Genomic DNA, 15,990 nt, shown 5'->3' with positions numbered 1-15,990 from the left:
GGTTTCTGTTCACGCTTCCCACGGAGCACCACGGAGAGCTTGAACTCTGGAATTCACCACGTGGTTTCAAATCCCTCAACAATTATGGGTCCCTCTGTGGTCTAATCCCTGAACGTCTCTGTCCCAATTTTATGACTCAGAGGCAGGCAACTCAACATTAGCTGCAGAAGTCCATATGTGTTTAAGGCCTTGAAAGGGAAATGTGAGAAAATTTTCACAAGATCCATAGCACTCCCTGGCTTTCTTTTATTCAGATAAGTTTTTTTCCCCCAAACCTGGTAAATGTTAGAAAACAAATGGCCTCAGCCCTGGACCTCAGAGTTCTGCTTTCCTCTCACCCGGGAGCTAAATATGCAAAGGAAAAAGCAGATTTTCTCTTGGCCAAAGAACGTCTCACCTCATGCCGCTCCTGCCCCCCTGTCTTGGCTTCCTCCGGGCTCCCATCGTGGGAAGAAACTGAGCCCCTTGAACAGACCCCAGCCTTCAGGAAGTCCCTCCCTGTGTCTGACTTAAATCTCTTCTGGCCGAGAAGTCCAATTCCCCCTTGCCCTGTCATCACTGGAGAAGGGGGAACAGCTGCTCGCTGCTCTCCTTTTAATCATCCTTAATGGGCTCATAAACAGTTATTAGGTCCCCCTTCAGCCTTCCCTGAGCCTCATTTTACTTGCATTGAGGCTGAGAGCTTCTGAGGAAGGCGTCTTACTCAGGGCTCCACAGACTTGTGGAGTCTTAAATGGGTAATCAGCCACTTCACCCACTTTAACCTCCACAAATGAACAGCTCTGCCTCCTTTTGCAAAATTTAAATCCATTCAAGGGAGTTCCCTGGCAACCAACCCTTATTAATAAATCACGCCTGCTCTAGGCCAGGACAGGGCATTTTTTAAACGTTTCTTTCTCTTGAGAAGTCACACTGGCGCACAGGCACACAATAAACACACAGCTGCTCCCTCAAAGTTCTGCATTTGCAGAATTGTGGGCCTGGGGAGTTCTCAGCTGGCTCCCCAACCGAGAAGGGGGTTTGCTGCTCTAATAGACTCTCGCCTGGGCCTTTCTTGTGGTTACTGGACTAGGAACATAGCAGCTGGGGGCGGGGCGTGGGGGCGGGCAGGACATAGAGCTAGAGCAAGACCCGCTCAGCCTCCGCTAGGCACACACTAGAAAGTTCCATTTTCTGCTCCGTCATGCTACCGTTTATTTTCCGTACTGTTCACGCCCACTGGGGAAAGTCCCAATTGTTTGGTTGGTTAGCGCTTTCTACTGTATCTCCGCTCTGGGTCCTGTGGTTCCCTCCAGCGGCAGGAGGCAGGGGAGGAACAGGCAGGGAGGTGGTAAGGTGGGTGCTGTTTGAGCTTTGAGAAAGAGTGACTTCATTTCAAGAGAAATTTTAACCAGGATGGCTAAGATGGAAAGGACTGACAACACCAAGTGTGGGCAAGGAAGTAAAGCAACTGGAACTGTCCGTCACTGCTGGTGGAGTTGTACATCAGAGCCACCAACTTTGGGATTCTTGGCCGATCCCACCAATGGCTCTGACAGTTCTACTCTTAAGAATATGCTCAGAAGAAACAGGGGTTTGTGCTCAGCAAAAAACCTGCACGAGAAAGTTCATAGCGATGGGATTTATAATAGTAAAATACCGAAGCAGCCACCCAAGTGCAAATGGACAAATACACTGAGGCATATTGCTGAGAAAAAGAAGCCACACATAGAGGGGCCTAGGTGGCTCAGTCGGATAAGCATCAACTCTTGGTTTCGGCCCATCATGATCTCAAGGTTGTGGGATCGAGCCCCGAGTCCAGATCTGAGCTCCGTGGGGAGTCTGCTTGAGATTCTCTCTCTCTCTCTGCCCCTCCCCACCTCTTTCTCTCTCTCTAGAATAACTACATCTTAAAAAAAAAAAGCCAGACACAAAAGAACATTTCTGTGTGATTGTGTTTATATGAAATTCAGAAAAGGCAAAAACTAATCTGTGATGATAAAGATCAGAATAGTGGCTGCCTCGGAGGGGAGCCTATGATGAGTGGAATAGCTTAGATCTGTGCACTTGATAGAATGTAAGTTATACCTCCCTGAAAAAAGAATACAAGAAGGTGTCCGTTGTGTTTTCTTCTTCCCAGATGAATAACTCATTATGTATTCATCCATTTTTTTTTCACTGCTCTGCTTCTTTTGAAAGATTTGAGGGGACTTACAAAGGTGTGTGGCTTTGAGTGTGTTCATCAGGGAAGAAATCAGAGCGGTGCTACACTAAGGGCAGGGGATCTGGATGAAACCCGCTATGAGGGGAGCCCTCAGTATTTATATCAGGAAGTCCTGAGCACTTCCTACGGAGCTTCCCAGCAGTCAGCATGAGGAAGAAACATGATTCCACATCCAAAAGTTAACGGTTCATCTGATCGGAGGACAGAGACCCAAGAGAAACTTCTCCCATTTGGGGCCCTGGCTCTCCAAGTCCTTCAGCCCGTGTTTTCACCCTGGTGCTTCCACCCCTGCCCTCAAGGGAATAGGGCGAGGCAGTGTCCCAGGGATACTCAAGGCCCCTCCCACGTGCTGCACTGTGGGGCCCGCACCCAGATACCTGTTACTTTCCTGGGTGCGGTTTGGGGGGAGCCCAGCTCGTGAGGGCTGGGTTTCTGCTCTTTGGGGTGCCCAGCTTGCCATCCTGGTTTCTGGAACCAGGGCTTGTGTCCTCAGCCAGCGCTTTGCTGCTCAGCCCGTCTTGCTCACCGGTGCTCCTTGGTGGCCTGGTCCCTTCCCCAGTGACAGCTCTACTCGGAGCAGCTCTCTGGGGGCCGGGCTCTTTCCATCTTGGCATTTGGGTTGAGGGATCTTTCCATTTTCTGGCTCCTGTGTTTGAGTTGAATTCATATACTGCCCCAGTAACTAGGGGAAAAAATACACAATCGCCATATAAATGAGGGAATTCAAATGCTCGCCTCTCCCATCTCCACCCCGCTCCGTTCTTACCCCCAGGGAAAGAGGAAAGGCCCTAGGAGGGGTGAGTCATGGAGAGAGGAAGCAGGCTGGTGAATGGCACCATCTTCCCCAGCCTGCCCTTTCTCTGAGCTACAGGGCTCCGGCCACACAGGTATCATGCAAATCACATGCAAATATCATGCCCCCCTGGATAGAAAGGCTTAGGACAGGCTCTCGGTTGCAAGATTAAAAAGCTACAGAAGTCTTGAATTACATATTGGCTTTGGATAAATTTGGTTCAGTTTCTAATGGGGTTACCCATTATGTTCTGATTTTTTTTTAAAGATTTTATTTATTTTTTTGAGAGAGAGAGAGCGAGCAAGAGAGCCCAAGCTGGGGGGTGGTGTGGGGGGAGAAGCAGACTTCCCGCTGAGCAGGGAACCCAAAGTGGGATTTGATCCCACGACCCTGAGATCAGGACCTGAGCCGAAGGCAGACGCTTAACTGACGGAGCCACCCAGGCATCCCTGATGGGCTTGTTTTAAAAACCCCCTGCATCCCAGACACAAGAAGAAAGTCACCGAGGAAGGAGGAAAGGACTCTGACTTTAATTTCGGTTAGGTTAGCGGAGATTCGGAGACGCGGACAGGGAGTCGGGCCTCTGTGGAGACGGCGCGAGGGAGCCATCTTGACTGTGTCAGCGGCCAGCACTAATTGGTGTGTTTGTTCCCGTTAGCGCAGTTGGCTCATTTCTTCCTTGTTTCCTTCTCTCAAGCACATAAATGTGGATCACAGCCTTGGTCCTCCCTGGCTTTTGCCCCAGAAGATGGAGTCCCAGGCGATGCCCCGCTCCTGCCGTTTCCCTGCGGCATGAGTGGCTCTCGGCAGAAGATCCCACCAGCACTTATGCTAATGTGGGCACATTATGGTAACAAGTACCTAATAATAGAGGGAAATTTAATTCCAGCAGCAGCAGCAGCCTCTCCTGGAGAGGAGCCATCCTTCCGAGAAGGACCGAGTCGATTGCATGTGAGGGTGGCAGGCAGCCAGCACACTTGCCTCCCGAGTTTGGTTTCCTTCCCTTTATTCACATCTATAATTGAGCCTTTGTAAGTGGAGGGATGTGTGTAAAGGAGCTAAATTTGGAGCTGATTTCATGGGGGTGAGGGGAGCTCTGGAGGCCAGCTTTACCTTATGTTCATCTCGCCGACCAAGAAGAAATTCTTGGCCCCGATCGAGGGGAAGAAGGGAGCCAAGCCTGCCATTTCTCCACCGCGCTCACTACCCACAGGACGGTGTGAGCAGCATTCGGAAAGGACGGCGGGGGGGGAGGTTGCGCTCCAAAGAGCAGGCAGGATTCACCAATCCCCTGAGCCGGCTTGGGATTTAGGAAGGGCGCCTAGCGAGGGCCGAGGCCTTCGGTGGAAACGCGCCGGGGCCTCACGTGTGGCCCGAGGCTTGAGCGTCTGCCCGCTCGGGGTGCCGTCCCGCGGGACAGCGGCAGGAAAGGCCAGGCCACATATTCAGATGAAGGCACAAACTGAGTTAAGGGCAGGACCTGGCATAGGGTCCTCTATGAGTCTACCCGCCTGGAAAAGGAAAAACACCTTTGGATGGATGGCATTGCCCCTTAATTACCTGGGTCGATGGCTTCTCCGTCAAAGACAGAGTTCATGTGAATCGTTTCCTGAGGGGGGGAAAGAGACAGCTTCAGGCACAATCCTGACACACCTGCCACGGGCCAGGCTTCTCCTCCTCACAACGGGCTGCGTTCCTTACCCAGGGCCTTCTTGACCCTTGTCTACTCGCTAGGCACCGTGCTAGATGCTGGGGGCATGGCAGGGAGCACGGCAGGCACGGGGGCTGCCTGCACAAAGCCTGCAGGCAGTGAGAGCCCCGCCAACAGGTGCACGGCATAGAGTGGTAAGGTGGACCGAGCGATGCTGGCGTGCTCGGGGGCCGCAGGAGGGCCAGGAGGACAGCTAACCCAGCTTGGGAGGCAGGAAAGCATCCCGAGTGAATGCTGTGTAAGCCGCACAGAAAGAAGAGCAGAAATGCCACACGACCTTGGCTGAGACCCCCTGTCAGGCCGGTGGGCAAGGCAGGCAGAGAGTGGCACTCACGTGTTCCCACCCATGGGCTCTGGCTGTGTCCCCTCGCCTAGGCCAACACAGGGTCGCATCTGGGCCTGGCCTGCCTTCCCTACGTCCTGTGCTCCGCCTCCCCTCCTTCCCCTGCTCTCTGTGCCACCCTCCGGGACCTGAGCTCTGTCCCCAAGGAACACCCCCTGTCTCACAAGGTGCCCTCCAGAGGTGCCCTTCTTTAGCTCGCTGATGAGGATAGTGTTTGGAGTCTAGGGGGTCCCTCCGGCACCGGTTCACATCACACCAGCCATCGTCTACGCACTGGCCCACGGCTCCCCAACTCCCACGACAGAGGAAATGGAGACCAGATGGGTTTTATCCATTCCAACAGCTCAGCAGCTGCGCTTTTCATGGTCATGGGGATTTACTTATTTAATTGATTAATTTAATAGTACATACTTCTGAGGTGCTCTCTGAGTGGCATCACGGGGGGTTCTTGCCTTAGACACTACGACTAAGGAGATAAGAGATCCCCTCTTCCTCCTGAGTGTAGACAGGCCCGTCTGGATAAGCACTTAGGTGACGGACCTGAAGCAGAAGTTCTGGAGCCCGGCCTTGTGTTCGTCATTGTGCATATCATTCCCCCGATTGGTGGGTCTTGGATCATCACAGACTCTTACTATCAGGGGGTGAGGGAGATGGGGAGGGGTCACCTTCAAGTTCTGTCACTTCCCAGGAGGCAGATCAGGTGCAGTAAAGAAAAAAAAGGAGATAAGGGGGGCGGCGGGGAGACTCTCCAGCTATCTTGTTACACTTGGCATCTGTGTGACTCTTAACAGTTCTCAAGGTAGTTCCCCACCTGCGACCCCAGGGCAGGTGTTCTTACTCCCATTTTACAGATGAGGAATCTAAGGCTCAAAGAGGCTGAGGGAGTCTGCCAAGTGTGCAGAGCCCACCCCTGGCCCAAGAGGTGACCTGTCTTCCTCGCTTCTCTGCAAGGTTGTGAAACAGCAAAGAAAAAATAAGTCCCACCGAAAGCTGAGGCTCGAGTTCTGGTCTTTAAGCCCTTCTCCCTCCAACCCACTCTCCTAGAGACCTAGTGTAGATAATAAACGCCACTATTCAATATTTATGAAATCCACTTCTTCTGCAAATATATCAGCAGACATGTTCAGTGGAGGGAACAAATTCTATCAGGAGCTCGTCACACAGCAATCTGTTCCAGTGGCCAAATGCAAGCATCTCCCTGAATGATAAACACTCCCATGAGGCTGTGGCAGGGTCTGCCTGAGAGGGGACGGGATAGGCCCACCACACGCCACCCAAGCCACATGCCCCGCGGCCACCACACTTACCACCAAAACCTCTGTCTTTGTAGTCTTCATTTCTGCAGGGAACAGAACAGATAGAAGTGAAGCTCCTTGGACACCAAATTGACCTTAAAATCCTACCTCCGCGATGGGATTTCTCTTAAACAGGCTTTGAACTTAGTATTGCTGACACAACAAGAATTCTCTCTCTGTAGAAATGTTTATTGACAGTTTTCTACCTTCTCAGAAAAATACACACACACACACACACGTACATGCACACACATAATAATAATATACAGAAGTTTTTTTAAGTGTTACTCTTTTCCCAATTTATTGCTATTACTGGACCTGGGAAATTAGCTTTTTACTGAAAGATAAGAAAGATCCAGTTGATACCTTTGTTTGTAATGTGCCATTTTCTTTGCATCCATTCCCTATGCCCTTTTTAAAAAGTAACTAGGGTGGGTGACCGTCTGTGAAGACCTCATTAGAATCATTTCACTTGATATGATCAATAACCATTATAATCAAATTTCTAACCCCGCTTAGTGCCTTGTGCATGTCAGACTCACATGGCTATGGATTGAGTGATTAAAGCAATCTTTTTTGGGTGCTGGGTAGCTCAGTCAGTTAAGCAACTGCCTTTTGCTCAGGTCATGATCCTGGAGTCCTAGGATTGAGTCCCACATCAGGCTCCCTGCTCAGTGCGGAGTCTGCTTCTCCCTCTGACCCTACCCCCTCTCATGCTGTCTCTCTCTCAAATAAATAAATAAAATCTTAAACACACTTTCCAATTCTCTGTCCTGTCTCTCCCCATAGCCTGTCTTCCCCTCGAGGCAGCAACTTTCAGGGTGGGTGCTGACGTCCCCTTGGGCTTGGCATTGTTATTCAGATGGAAACTTGCTCAACTCACCAGTGCCCCAGCTCTCCCCACCCATCTGACTGCACCCCGCCCCCCTTTCCGACTCGCCTGACCCAAATAACTTGTGAAAATGATCAAATCCATTACAATCTGAGAATAAAGTGTCATTTGTTCTTGCAAAAGAGGCATCTGTCCAATACAGAGCCTCAGCTGTCCTCGGGAGCAGTCCCACCCCTCCACGTGCCACAGAAAGTAGATACTGTCTGTGTTTCTCTCATGGGGAGTTCTTCCCTCCTGGCGCCCTTGGCGGGGAGCAGACCTCTAGGTGCCTCAGTTCAGCCAGCTGGAGGCAAGTCTGGGTAGGGAACAGGCAGGACTCAGAGGAGAGATCCGAGCGCCCTAATGGCGCCATGTGCCCTGCGCTGCCCTTCTCTTTCTCCGGCTACAGCTGACCTCTGCGTCATTTTAGCCGCAGAAGCCGCGACTGGAAACACACCGAGACAGAACTGCACCCTGATTCTCTGCTGAGTTGGAACCCTTTTATTTAGTACAAGAGAGCAAGCAAAACCCAACCACAACAGCCACAAACAAAGGGGACAGGCATGGTACATACCTCCTTTCTTCACCCTATGGGGAAAAACAAGAGAAGGACAGGAATTAACCTGAGAGTGTTCTGCTCTGGTTCACACACGATAACTTAGGGCCTTTGGTCAACTGTGTTCCTTGGGATTCAGGGATTGATTAAAAGAGGGGCCACGCATGGGGACTAAAATGAAGGCTGGGCTCCCACCCCTGCTCCAAACGGAGCAGCTCCATCACTGTTGGTGTGGGACTAAAGAGGTTCTGGGAGTGTGCTAAGTTTGAAACTGTTGCCTTAGAGAACTTGAGGGAATGTATTTTCTCTGACAGCACAGGTGAGGGCATGACCAGCGGGCCTGGCAATTCTTCCTGCCTCCTCTTTCTCCCCAGTAGTCAGCTTGAGCAGAAGGCTTGGCTCAGAGCAGGAAGCTTCAAGGGCTGGCAGTGAAACCCAGTTTTCCTTTAACAGGAAGACCTGGACTTGGAGGCCAAGCCCCTTCCCATGATAACCTTGGGTTCCGTAATTCTGTGACTCTAATTTTATTCTTTGCGGTTGGGCAAACGTTGGCTGCCATATGGTACACCTAATTTCCAGAGAGGCCAGGCCTGAGTCTGTATTAATGGCTAGTTTTTCTTTTTTAAGTCAACCATGTTGGAAATGGTTAATATTTAGGCTGTAAGTTAAGGCAGTCGGGTTCAAGGTGCACTGAACCATAAAGGGCTAGGCGGCTGCAGTGTCTAGTGGATGCCTTCCTTTACGGACTTCTAAACCCCATTACGGAGCACCACCATCCCTACAAGCTTAAGCGTCACTCTATTGGAGCCAATTTTTTCTTCCAAATCCATTTGTGAGTAGAGCCCAAACAAAAATGCCTCTTTTAATTTCAGCAGATGCTCGAGGATTTCTTACCTTGAAGTCAAGGTTGCCAATAGCAACAAACTTCCCCGATAAATATGGCAAAATGCAATGCACATCCTTATGCTAATGCCTTCTACTTTTGTACAGGCTTTCTTCATCCATCGATTTTAAATTATTTGACAGTACTAGTTCATCTTCAGAATACCTTTAAAAGGTATATGAAGTCTCGTCACTCCCTCGTGGTGCCAAAACTCAGGTTCCAACATCCCAAGATACTTGAGCATAGAGCTAAGCTTGGAATCTAGAATTCTGAGCTCACTAGGACTCAGCCACAAAAAATAATGCAACAAGACTCAACAAGCCCTATATGAAGGGTTGACTCAACATGGGGAACAGTGCTAAGTGCTTGCTTTGCCTTTGCTCATTTGATTGTTTACTTTTCAAATAAGGAATTGACATTCCCAGAGGTCGCCACCTGTCTAAGGCCGTATAGAACACGGTGAGCCCAGATCCGAACCAGGCCTTGTCTCTCTCCAAAGCCCAGGCTCAGAACCATCATGCTGTCATGGTGGGAGCCTCTGAGACTCAAGAAACTGGGTCTTGGGGAAGCTTGGAACAATGAAGCGCTCTCTCCATTTCACTCTGGTGTCTCACTTCAGCCAGTAAAAGACACTCCACGGAGTACATGGTGAGAGGCACGTGAGTGAGCAGGAGGGAACTGGAGGGAGGGGAAACAGGCTTCTGCTTCCAGCCCTGGAGAGTGAGAGATTGGGGTCACATGCAAAAGAACAATGATGATTTAGTCACACAAAAGCCCAGTGAGTCACTGGAGCCAAAAGCTTAATTCCCTTATCAGTTTTCTGTGCTTCCTCTAATTCCACCCCATCCTTTAAATATTCTACAAATACCAGCACAGCATATTCTATCACTGCTCACAACCAGGCTTTTTTTTCCTGAAGCTTTTATCTAGGGCAGGGTCACCGGAGGATGAAGCCCCAGTTTCATAGGGAATGTATCAAGGACAGGGCAGGTGCCCGGGAAAACCAAAGGAGCCATTTCCTGGCCCAGCAGGTGATGAAGAGGGTACCAGGACTGAGGGGAGCTGGGATTCCTTCCCCCCACCCACTTCTCCTTCCTTCACTCCAGGCTCCCTCTCTACACTGGAGAGAAATCCTAATTCCTTTCATTCCCTCTCCTGACATCACTGGAAACGATGTCCTAAAGGAAGTGATGGAAAGGGCCCAGCCCACTGACAACTTACGGAAGTTTCTGGTGCTTCCCAGTCTTGTGGAGACAGTGTCTGTGGATGGCTTTGGCCAACAGGACAAACAGGGACACCAGGAGGCCCAGAAGCAATATGGAGCCCAAAGTGATGACAAAAGGCACATACCACGCTGATGGAGAGTAAATGTTCTTTCTTAGGACCTGGTAGATGACCCTGGGCTTGAATGACAGAGGGGGGCAGGTGAGTGGAGGGTGGTTTGGGAGCCATTTTTGACATCAGCACTCTCTCAGGTCAAGTGTTGGTTCTGCTCTTTGTTCTTGCTTTGTACACCGGGGCAGCCATGTGCTCACATTTCTTGCTGCTTCAACCCATCACCTTATTTATAGTCTTTCCAAGCACCCAGGAGATCAAAACCCAGAAAATTTAGGGAACTGAAAAGCAACTCCAGGCCTATTTTTACTCTCTTTCTTCCCCTTCCCAAACACTAAAAATCCCATTGGCTTTTTTCCCTGCCAAATCATGGCATAACCCTGGGACGAATATAGCCATTGTCTCTCACTGGGAAGGCATGTGCCACGAAAGTTGTTCTTTTTAACACTTTGTAGGCTGTGCAGTGCTCCCTGGCTACAAGCGACTCTGCCAGATCACACAGGGCTGATAGCGCCGTGGAACCTCAAGCTTGGCGTTTGCTTCCTAGAGAGGGAGACAGATACCAAACAAGGTATGGAGATTCAGGGGCCGGAGATGTCACCGTCGGGTCATGTAAGCCCTAGAAGGGTGGCAGCTCCTTACTCAAGGGAGCCTACTGGCTCCTACCACAACAGAAAGCCTCTTAAGATTATCTTGTGCCTCTGTTCATTGGGGTAATATTGACTCCAGCACACGGGAGATGAGCACCCACCAGCGCGTGGTAGGACTCTGACAAGCAAAATTTGACCACCTGTCACAGGTAGCTAAGGTTCTGGTGACTTCTCCTCCAGCTCACTGCACGTGTGGGGCTGCCTACTAAGGGCACAACTTTCCTTAGGAGCAGGAAGGAAGGGGACAAAAGAGCACAAATATAAGCCAGTCCCTCCAAGGGAAGATAATCCCATTGACAGACTCCAAGCCTCGTCCTTCCTTCATCACCCTGGTCTGATTAGGGCACTTGCTTGTTTGCTTCTTACTATCTACTACGATCTGCAGTTAATGCGTGAATTTAGATACCTGTCATCTGTCTCGCTCTCTAGATCAGCAGCTCTCCAACTTTAGAGCACATCAGAATCCCCTTGCTGGCTTATTAAAAACACAGATTGCTGGGTCCCACTCCCAGAGCTTCTGAGCCAGTAGTTCTGGGGATATGGCTGGGGACTCCGGGTTCCAATATCTTTCCCTAGAGGTCATGGTCATCACAACTTCAATATTCTGGGGTGAGCCTATGAATTTGCATTTCTAACAGGTTTCCAGGTGATGTGGTTGCTGATGGTCTGGGGACCACTGACCTGCTAGAAGCTCCACGACAGCAGAGATCATTTTTGGCTTGTTCACCAAAGAGCTTGGCATATTATAGGTATTCAATCAATATTTGTAGATGGAACCAGTGAATTTTTTGGATTGGGGGTAGGAAGTAGGGTACAGAGTGATGCATAGGGATTCTTCAAAAGAAGTGGAGAAGAGCATAAAAGCAGCTACCTGCCTTTATGGACATTGACTTGCAAAGGCTCCTAAGGGGGTTGTAAAGGTAGCTGCTGGCCCCATGTCCAGGTTGGCTCCTGTGCCACGAGCACCATATGTGCTCAGTACCTGACCTGTCACAAGTCGGTGCAGAAATGCACATTCTTCTTTAGCAGCATAGGAAAAGTTCGTGGTTCCCCAAATCCAAGGTCTCACTCAGACCTTTGTCTACCACCCAGTGACTACTTCAGTCCAGCCCCTAGTCAGCTTTCCTGGCAACATCCTAACCCCTCAACTCTTTTCAGCCCATCCCATATTTCTCCTGGGTTAAGGGGCTCCATCGATGTACATCACAAGGGAGGTATCTGGGGAGACCAGGTCCCAAAGCCCTTACCCTGGGGGTTGTGGTGACAATTGTGGTGGGGTGAGGAATGACTCTAATACTCAGTGTCACCGTCCCTGTTTCAACGTGAGCCTGAGCTTTCTTCCTGCCAGACAGCAAGTTGTCATCAGTTATGTAGACAAGTAGTTTGTAGTCCCAGATCTTGTCAAGCCCACCGGCATAGTCGAAGCGTGTCGCGAGGAGCAGGCTTGTAATGTTGGACCCAGCGTTGGGAGAGAAGGTGAAATGACTGTTGATGTTGCCTAAATGTGATTTGATACAAGGATTGGGGGAAAAGAAAGAAAAGAGAATGAGATAAGGGTTTAGAAGAAAACTGTATTCCATCATTTCCTCCAACATCCATGCCTCAGGTATCAGCTGTGTTTCTGACACACCAGAGCCAGGTCAGTGATATGATATGGGCCATAACTACACCAGAGATCTCATGGGCACAGAAGAACTCTTGTGGGACACCTGGGTGGCTCAGTCGGTCAAGCGTCTGCCTTCAGCTCAGGTCATGATCCTGGGCTCCTGGGATGGAGCCCCGCGTCAGGCTCCCTGCTCCATGGGGAGTCTGCTTCTCCCTCTCCCTCTGCCTCTCCCCCTGCTCATGCTGTCTCTCAAATACATAAATAAAATCTTCAAAAAGAAAATAAGAAGAACTCTTGCTCACAAACAGTGTGGCTGTAACAAGAATGAGGTAGAAAAGAACAGCAGCGCCCGTCCCAGGAGAATGGCTGCCATCTTTCTGGGCATCAGCCAGAGATTTAATAATCCCCGGGGCAGCCTCTCCAGCCCACCCTCCTGGACAGCATTTGTTTGAAAACAGAGGGTAACTCACACTCAGACCAGCGGGTGGGCTGGAAGAGGATAGAAAGGCCGCCTCTCCAGCCAAAGGCCAAATGCACTCCGTTGCCTTTGGTGGAACCTGGCTGGCCCCCCTGGTGGCCACCCCGGTGGTACCTCCTGGCTTGGCCGGGATCGCAGTCCCAGGTCCTCCTGCATCCACCCTGTACCCGCCTCCCCCACGGCTTGGTTGGGGCTCAAGGCTCACAGCTTAGAGTGCCCGGGGCAGAAAGGCTGCCACCCAAGCAGCCCTTGCTCAGTTCTCTGGTGGCTCCAAACTCATTACCAACGGCAAACCAGTAAATGGAGCAGGAGATGATGTAATTTCTACTCCCTTAGCAGCGAAGAGCTCCGTAAAGGCCTGAGGGTTCTCAGTATGGATTATTTCCATCTCGGCAACTGCTGTTTGGAGGCAGTCTCTGCCCCTGGGTTTGTGACACAGCCTGCTCGCGAGGCTCCCTAGCGCTGGAGTTCCCGCTCCGCCAGGGCTCAGCGGGCAGCCCGGATAGATTTTCACTCTTTCACATGGAATTGCTCTGCTTGTTTGGGTTTCAATCTCTGGCCCCAGCACTTCATTAGATGAGCTATTTTGGTCTCATTTCCATTGAGGGGTGCTCTCCTCCCCCCCACAGTGGTATATTTTTAAAGAGAGAAAGTGAGTGGAGTAAAAGAGAATTCCTGAGGACACGTTTCAGAATGCATTTAATCTATTTAATCTATTATTATCCAGAGAGAGGATTGGGATTCCCCGCCCCCATTACAAGCTGGCAGGAAAAGAGGTGGTTGAGGAGGGGGACTAAAAAAATTTAAACTACACTAATATGGTTCATGCACCATGATGGTGGGAATTGTGGAGGGTGGGGGTGCCATCCGTGGGGTTCACTCTTCCTTGGGTCTTTGGGCAACCACGGATGGGAGTCTGGGAAGCATTAGGTGAGACGGGGAAGCCAGAGGGCTTGGAGGCACAGGACCATTACACTCCTCAACCTTGCTTCCCTCATTCAAAATACCCCCTCACCCCCACCCCCCCTACACTGTGTTCCAATCAGTGTGTGAAAAGAGACCCCTTTCCCCCTAAACAGTTGCTAAGGCCTCCAACACCAAGAGCCCTTGGAAACTGTGTACCTGGGCCCATGGAATAACGGAACGACCTGGGGCTGGAATCAAGGTCAGTACACGTCAGCTTGAAATTCTGAATGTTTGTGCCAACTTTCAGATCCACTGGGATGGCCAAGAAATAAGAGTTTGGGGTACAAATCGGCTTTTCATCATTTTCTTCAAGGATGTTCACAGTTACCTAGAACAGCAAGAAGGCAGCCAGGAATAACAGCTAGAGCTCACGGAGAATTTACTGTGTGCCAGGCCCTGGGCTAGGTGCTTTTGGTGGACCAGCTCATGGAACCTCCTCTGAGCTAGACGATATGATTATTCCCATTCTCCAGACGAGGAAACAGAGGCTTAGGGAGATTAGGTAGTAGACCTCAGGTCATTCCATTTGGTGAGAGGCACAGTTCAGGCAATCTGAACTCAAGTCTGTCCTACTCCAAGTCCTGGGCTATTAACCTCTGTTCTGTGTGTGTGTGTGTGTGTGTGTGTGTGTGCACGCGCGTGCTAGTGTGAATAAATATACACATTCACATCCCCCCCACGCACCCACATGCATCTAGACACATGGGCTCATCCCCACAGGATGCGGAGTTGTTTTCCCAGGGATGATGATGAATTTATGGTGACCCCCTATAGTTCCTTGCCCATTGCCCTTGTGAATTGGAAGTTCTGTCTTGAACTTTGGAATATAGAACAATGGTTCTTGGCTCTGGTTCCACTTTGGTAGGCCCACTCCAGACCAGATGACTTGGACTCTCGGGAGGGTGGGGTCCAGGCACTTCTGTAAATGTTCTCCAGCTGATTCTAATATGCAGCCAGGGTTGAGAACCACTGGGAGAGAAGGAGTCGACCTGGCTAAGCCGGGATCTCATCTGTGACCTGGGCTATTAGCACCGCACGAAGCCAGTGCCCTAAACTGCCACAAGCAGGAGCCGGCCTCTTCTGTTTCATCGTTGTCTTTTATGCGTGGTGAATTGGAATATGGACTGGGACGCCTGCCAGCATGGAATCACAGAACGTCAGCCCTGAAAGGGACTTATGTGATCATCACCCTTTTTAAAGGCTTATGAATTTTGAGTCGTATTCATTCTACCTTTGAAATTTGGGGATTTCAGCTATTTCTGAGCCCAGGAATAAATTGAAATGTTCACTCCAGTTAGCTCCCAAAGTGGAGTCCATTCATTTTTCTCAAAAACCCAGCCTAACAAACACGACAATTATCTTCAACTTAGCACGTCTTTTGCTCAGCCAGCAATGTCGAGCCTCACACCTCATTAAAAAAATGTCCCATTAATTCAAAGCCAGTCATCAGAGGAACTGGACTGTTCAGGCGATGGGTTATCAGGTGACTCTCCATTTAAGAGAGAGAGAAATGGGGACACAAAGATGAGCATTGCTCAGACCCCCTTGGAAAATTGGGATCAAAGTTGAGAAATGAACTCCGTCTCCTGACTGAACCAGTCGTTCTCTGTATCACACGGGGCTGCCTACCGCTAGCCAGGAGTTCATTTGCCTTATGCTTCTTCACTTTACTAATGGGAAAGACCAAGAAATAATTCCATCTTTGTGGCCATCATATTACCTTCAGATCATCTTAACCATGGACAGCACAGACCTGTTAAACCCTTGTTACTCAAAGTGTGGCCACGGACCAGCTGCACCAGTGGAAGTGTGGAAACGTGTTAGAAATGCAGATTCCGAGGCCCACTCAGACCTCCCGACTCAGTGTCTGCATTTAACCAGGTGAGCAACACCAAGGTTGAGAAGCAGCAGAGCCCTGGTTCAAGCCACATCGTGTGAAAGTCTACCCTACCTGATGTGATGCGGGTGGGGTAGGAACATGGCAGAACTACTGGGGAGGGGGAAATGCATAGCTACGAAACTACACCCCACTTCTGGAGGCATGCATCTCACCCCTAGCCACTGCCAAAGCGAAGAGAGATCTAAAGGGTAACGGGAGGAAGCTGGCCGCGCAGAGCGGTCATCAGTCTTGGCACGCCCCCCAGACACCCACAAACTTGGGCCTACAGATGCCCATCTTTACTTCCTAGGCTCTAGGTGTGTCCAAATGTGCTGTCCTGGACACCACTAGTCATTTCCATCTGTGGGATATGTCCTGTTAAGATTCCTTATCGCTACAGCCACACCTGGAAAATGCCAGA

The 15,990-nt window shown here is 50.3% G+C and overlaps 1 protein-coding gene across 1 annotated transcript in view; it reads right to left on the bottom strand.

The window, feature by feature from the left end:
* Positions 1–1,923: 1,923 nt before the first annotated feature.
* The window catches only part of CDHR3 (cadherin related family member 3), a 49,638-nt gene continuing 35,571 nt past the window's right edge, over positions 1,924–15,990 (bottom strand). Inside the window, exons 12-18 of the mRNA XM_008703544.2 lie at positions 13,847–14,018; positions 11,888–12,138; positions 9,877–10,058; positions 7,791–7,804; positions 6,358–6,389; positions 4,557–4,605; positions 1,924–2,885 (exon numbers count right to left, since the gene is read on the bottom strand). Of these exons, the coding sequence (XP_008701766.2) occupies positions 2,584–2,885; positions 4,557–4,605; positions 6,358–6,389; positions 7,791–7,804; positions 9,877–10,058; positions 11,888–12,138; positions 13,847–14,018 (1,002 nt within the window). The 3' untranslated portion in view covers positions 1,924–2,583. The remainder of the gene's footprint in view (positions 2,886–4,556; positions 4,606–6,357; positions 6,390–7,790; positions 7,805–9,876; positions 10,059–11,887; positions 12,139–13,846; positions 14,019–15,990) is intronic.

This window comes from Ursus maritimus, unplaced genomic scaffold (assembly GCF_017311325.1).
Source record: "Ursus maritimus isolate PB19 unplaced genomic scaffold, ASM1731132v1 scaffold_3, whole genome shotgun sequence".
In the NCBI taxonomy this organism is placed as follows: Eukaryota; Metazoa; Chordata; class Mammalia; order Carnivora; family Ursidae; genus Ursus; species Ursus maritimus.
This window is presented reverse-complemented; position numbering and strand designations above follow the sequence as displayed.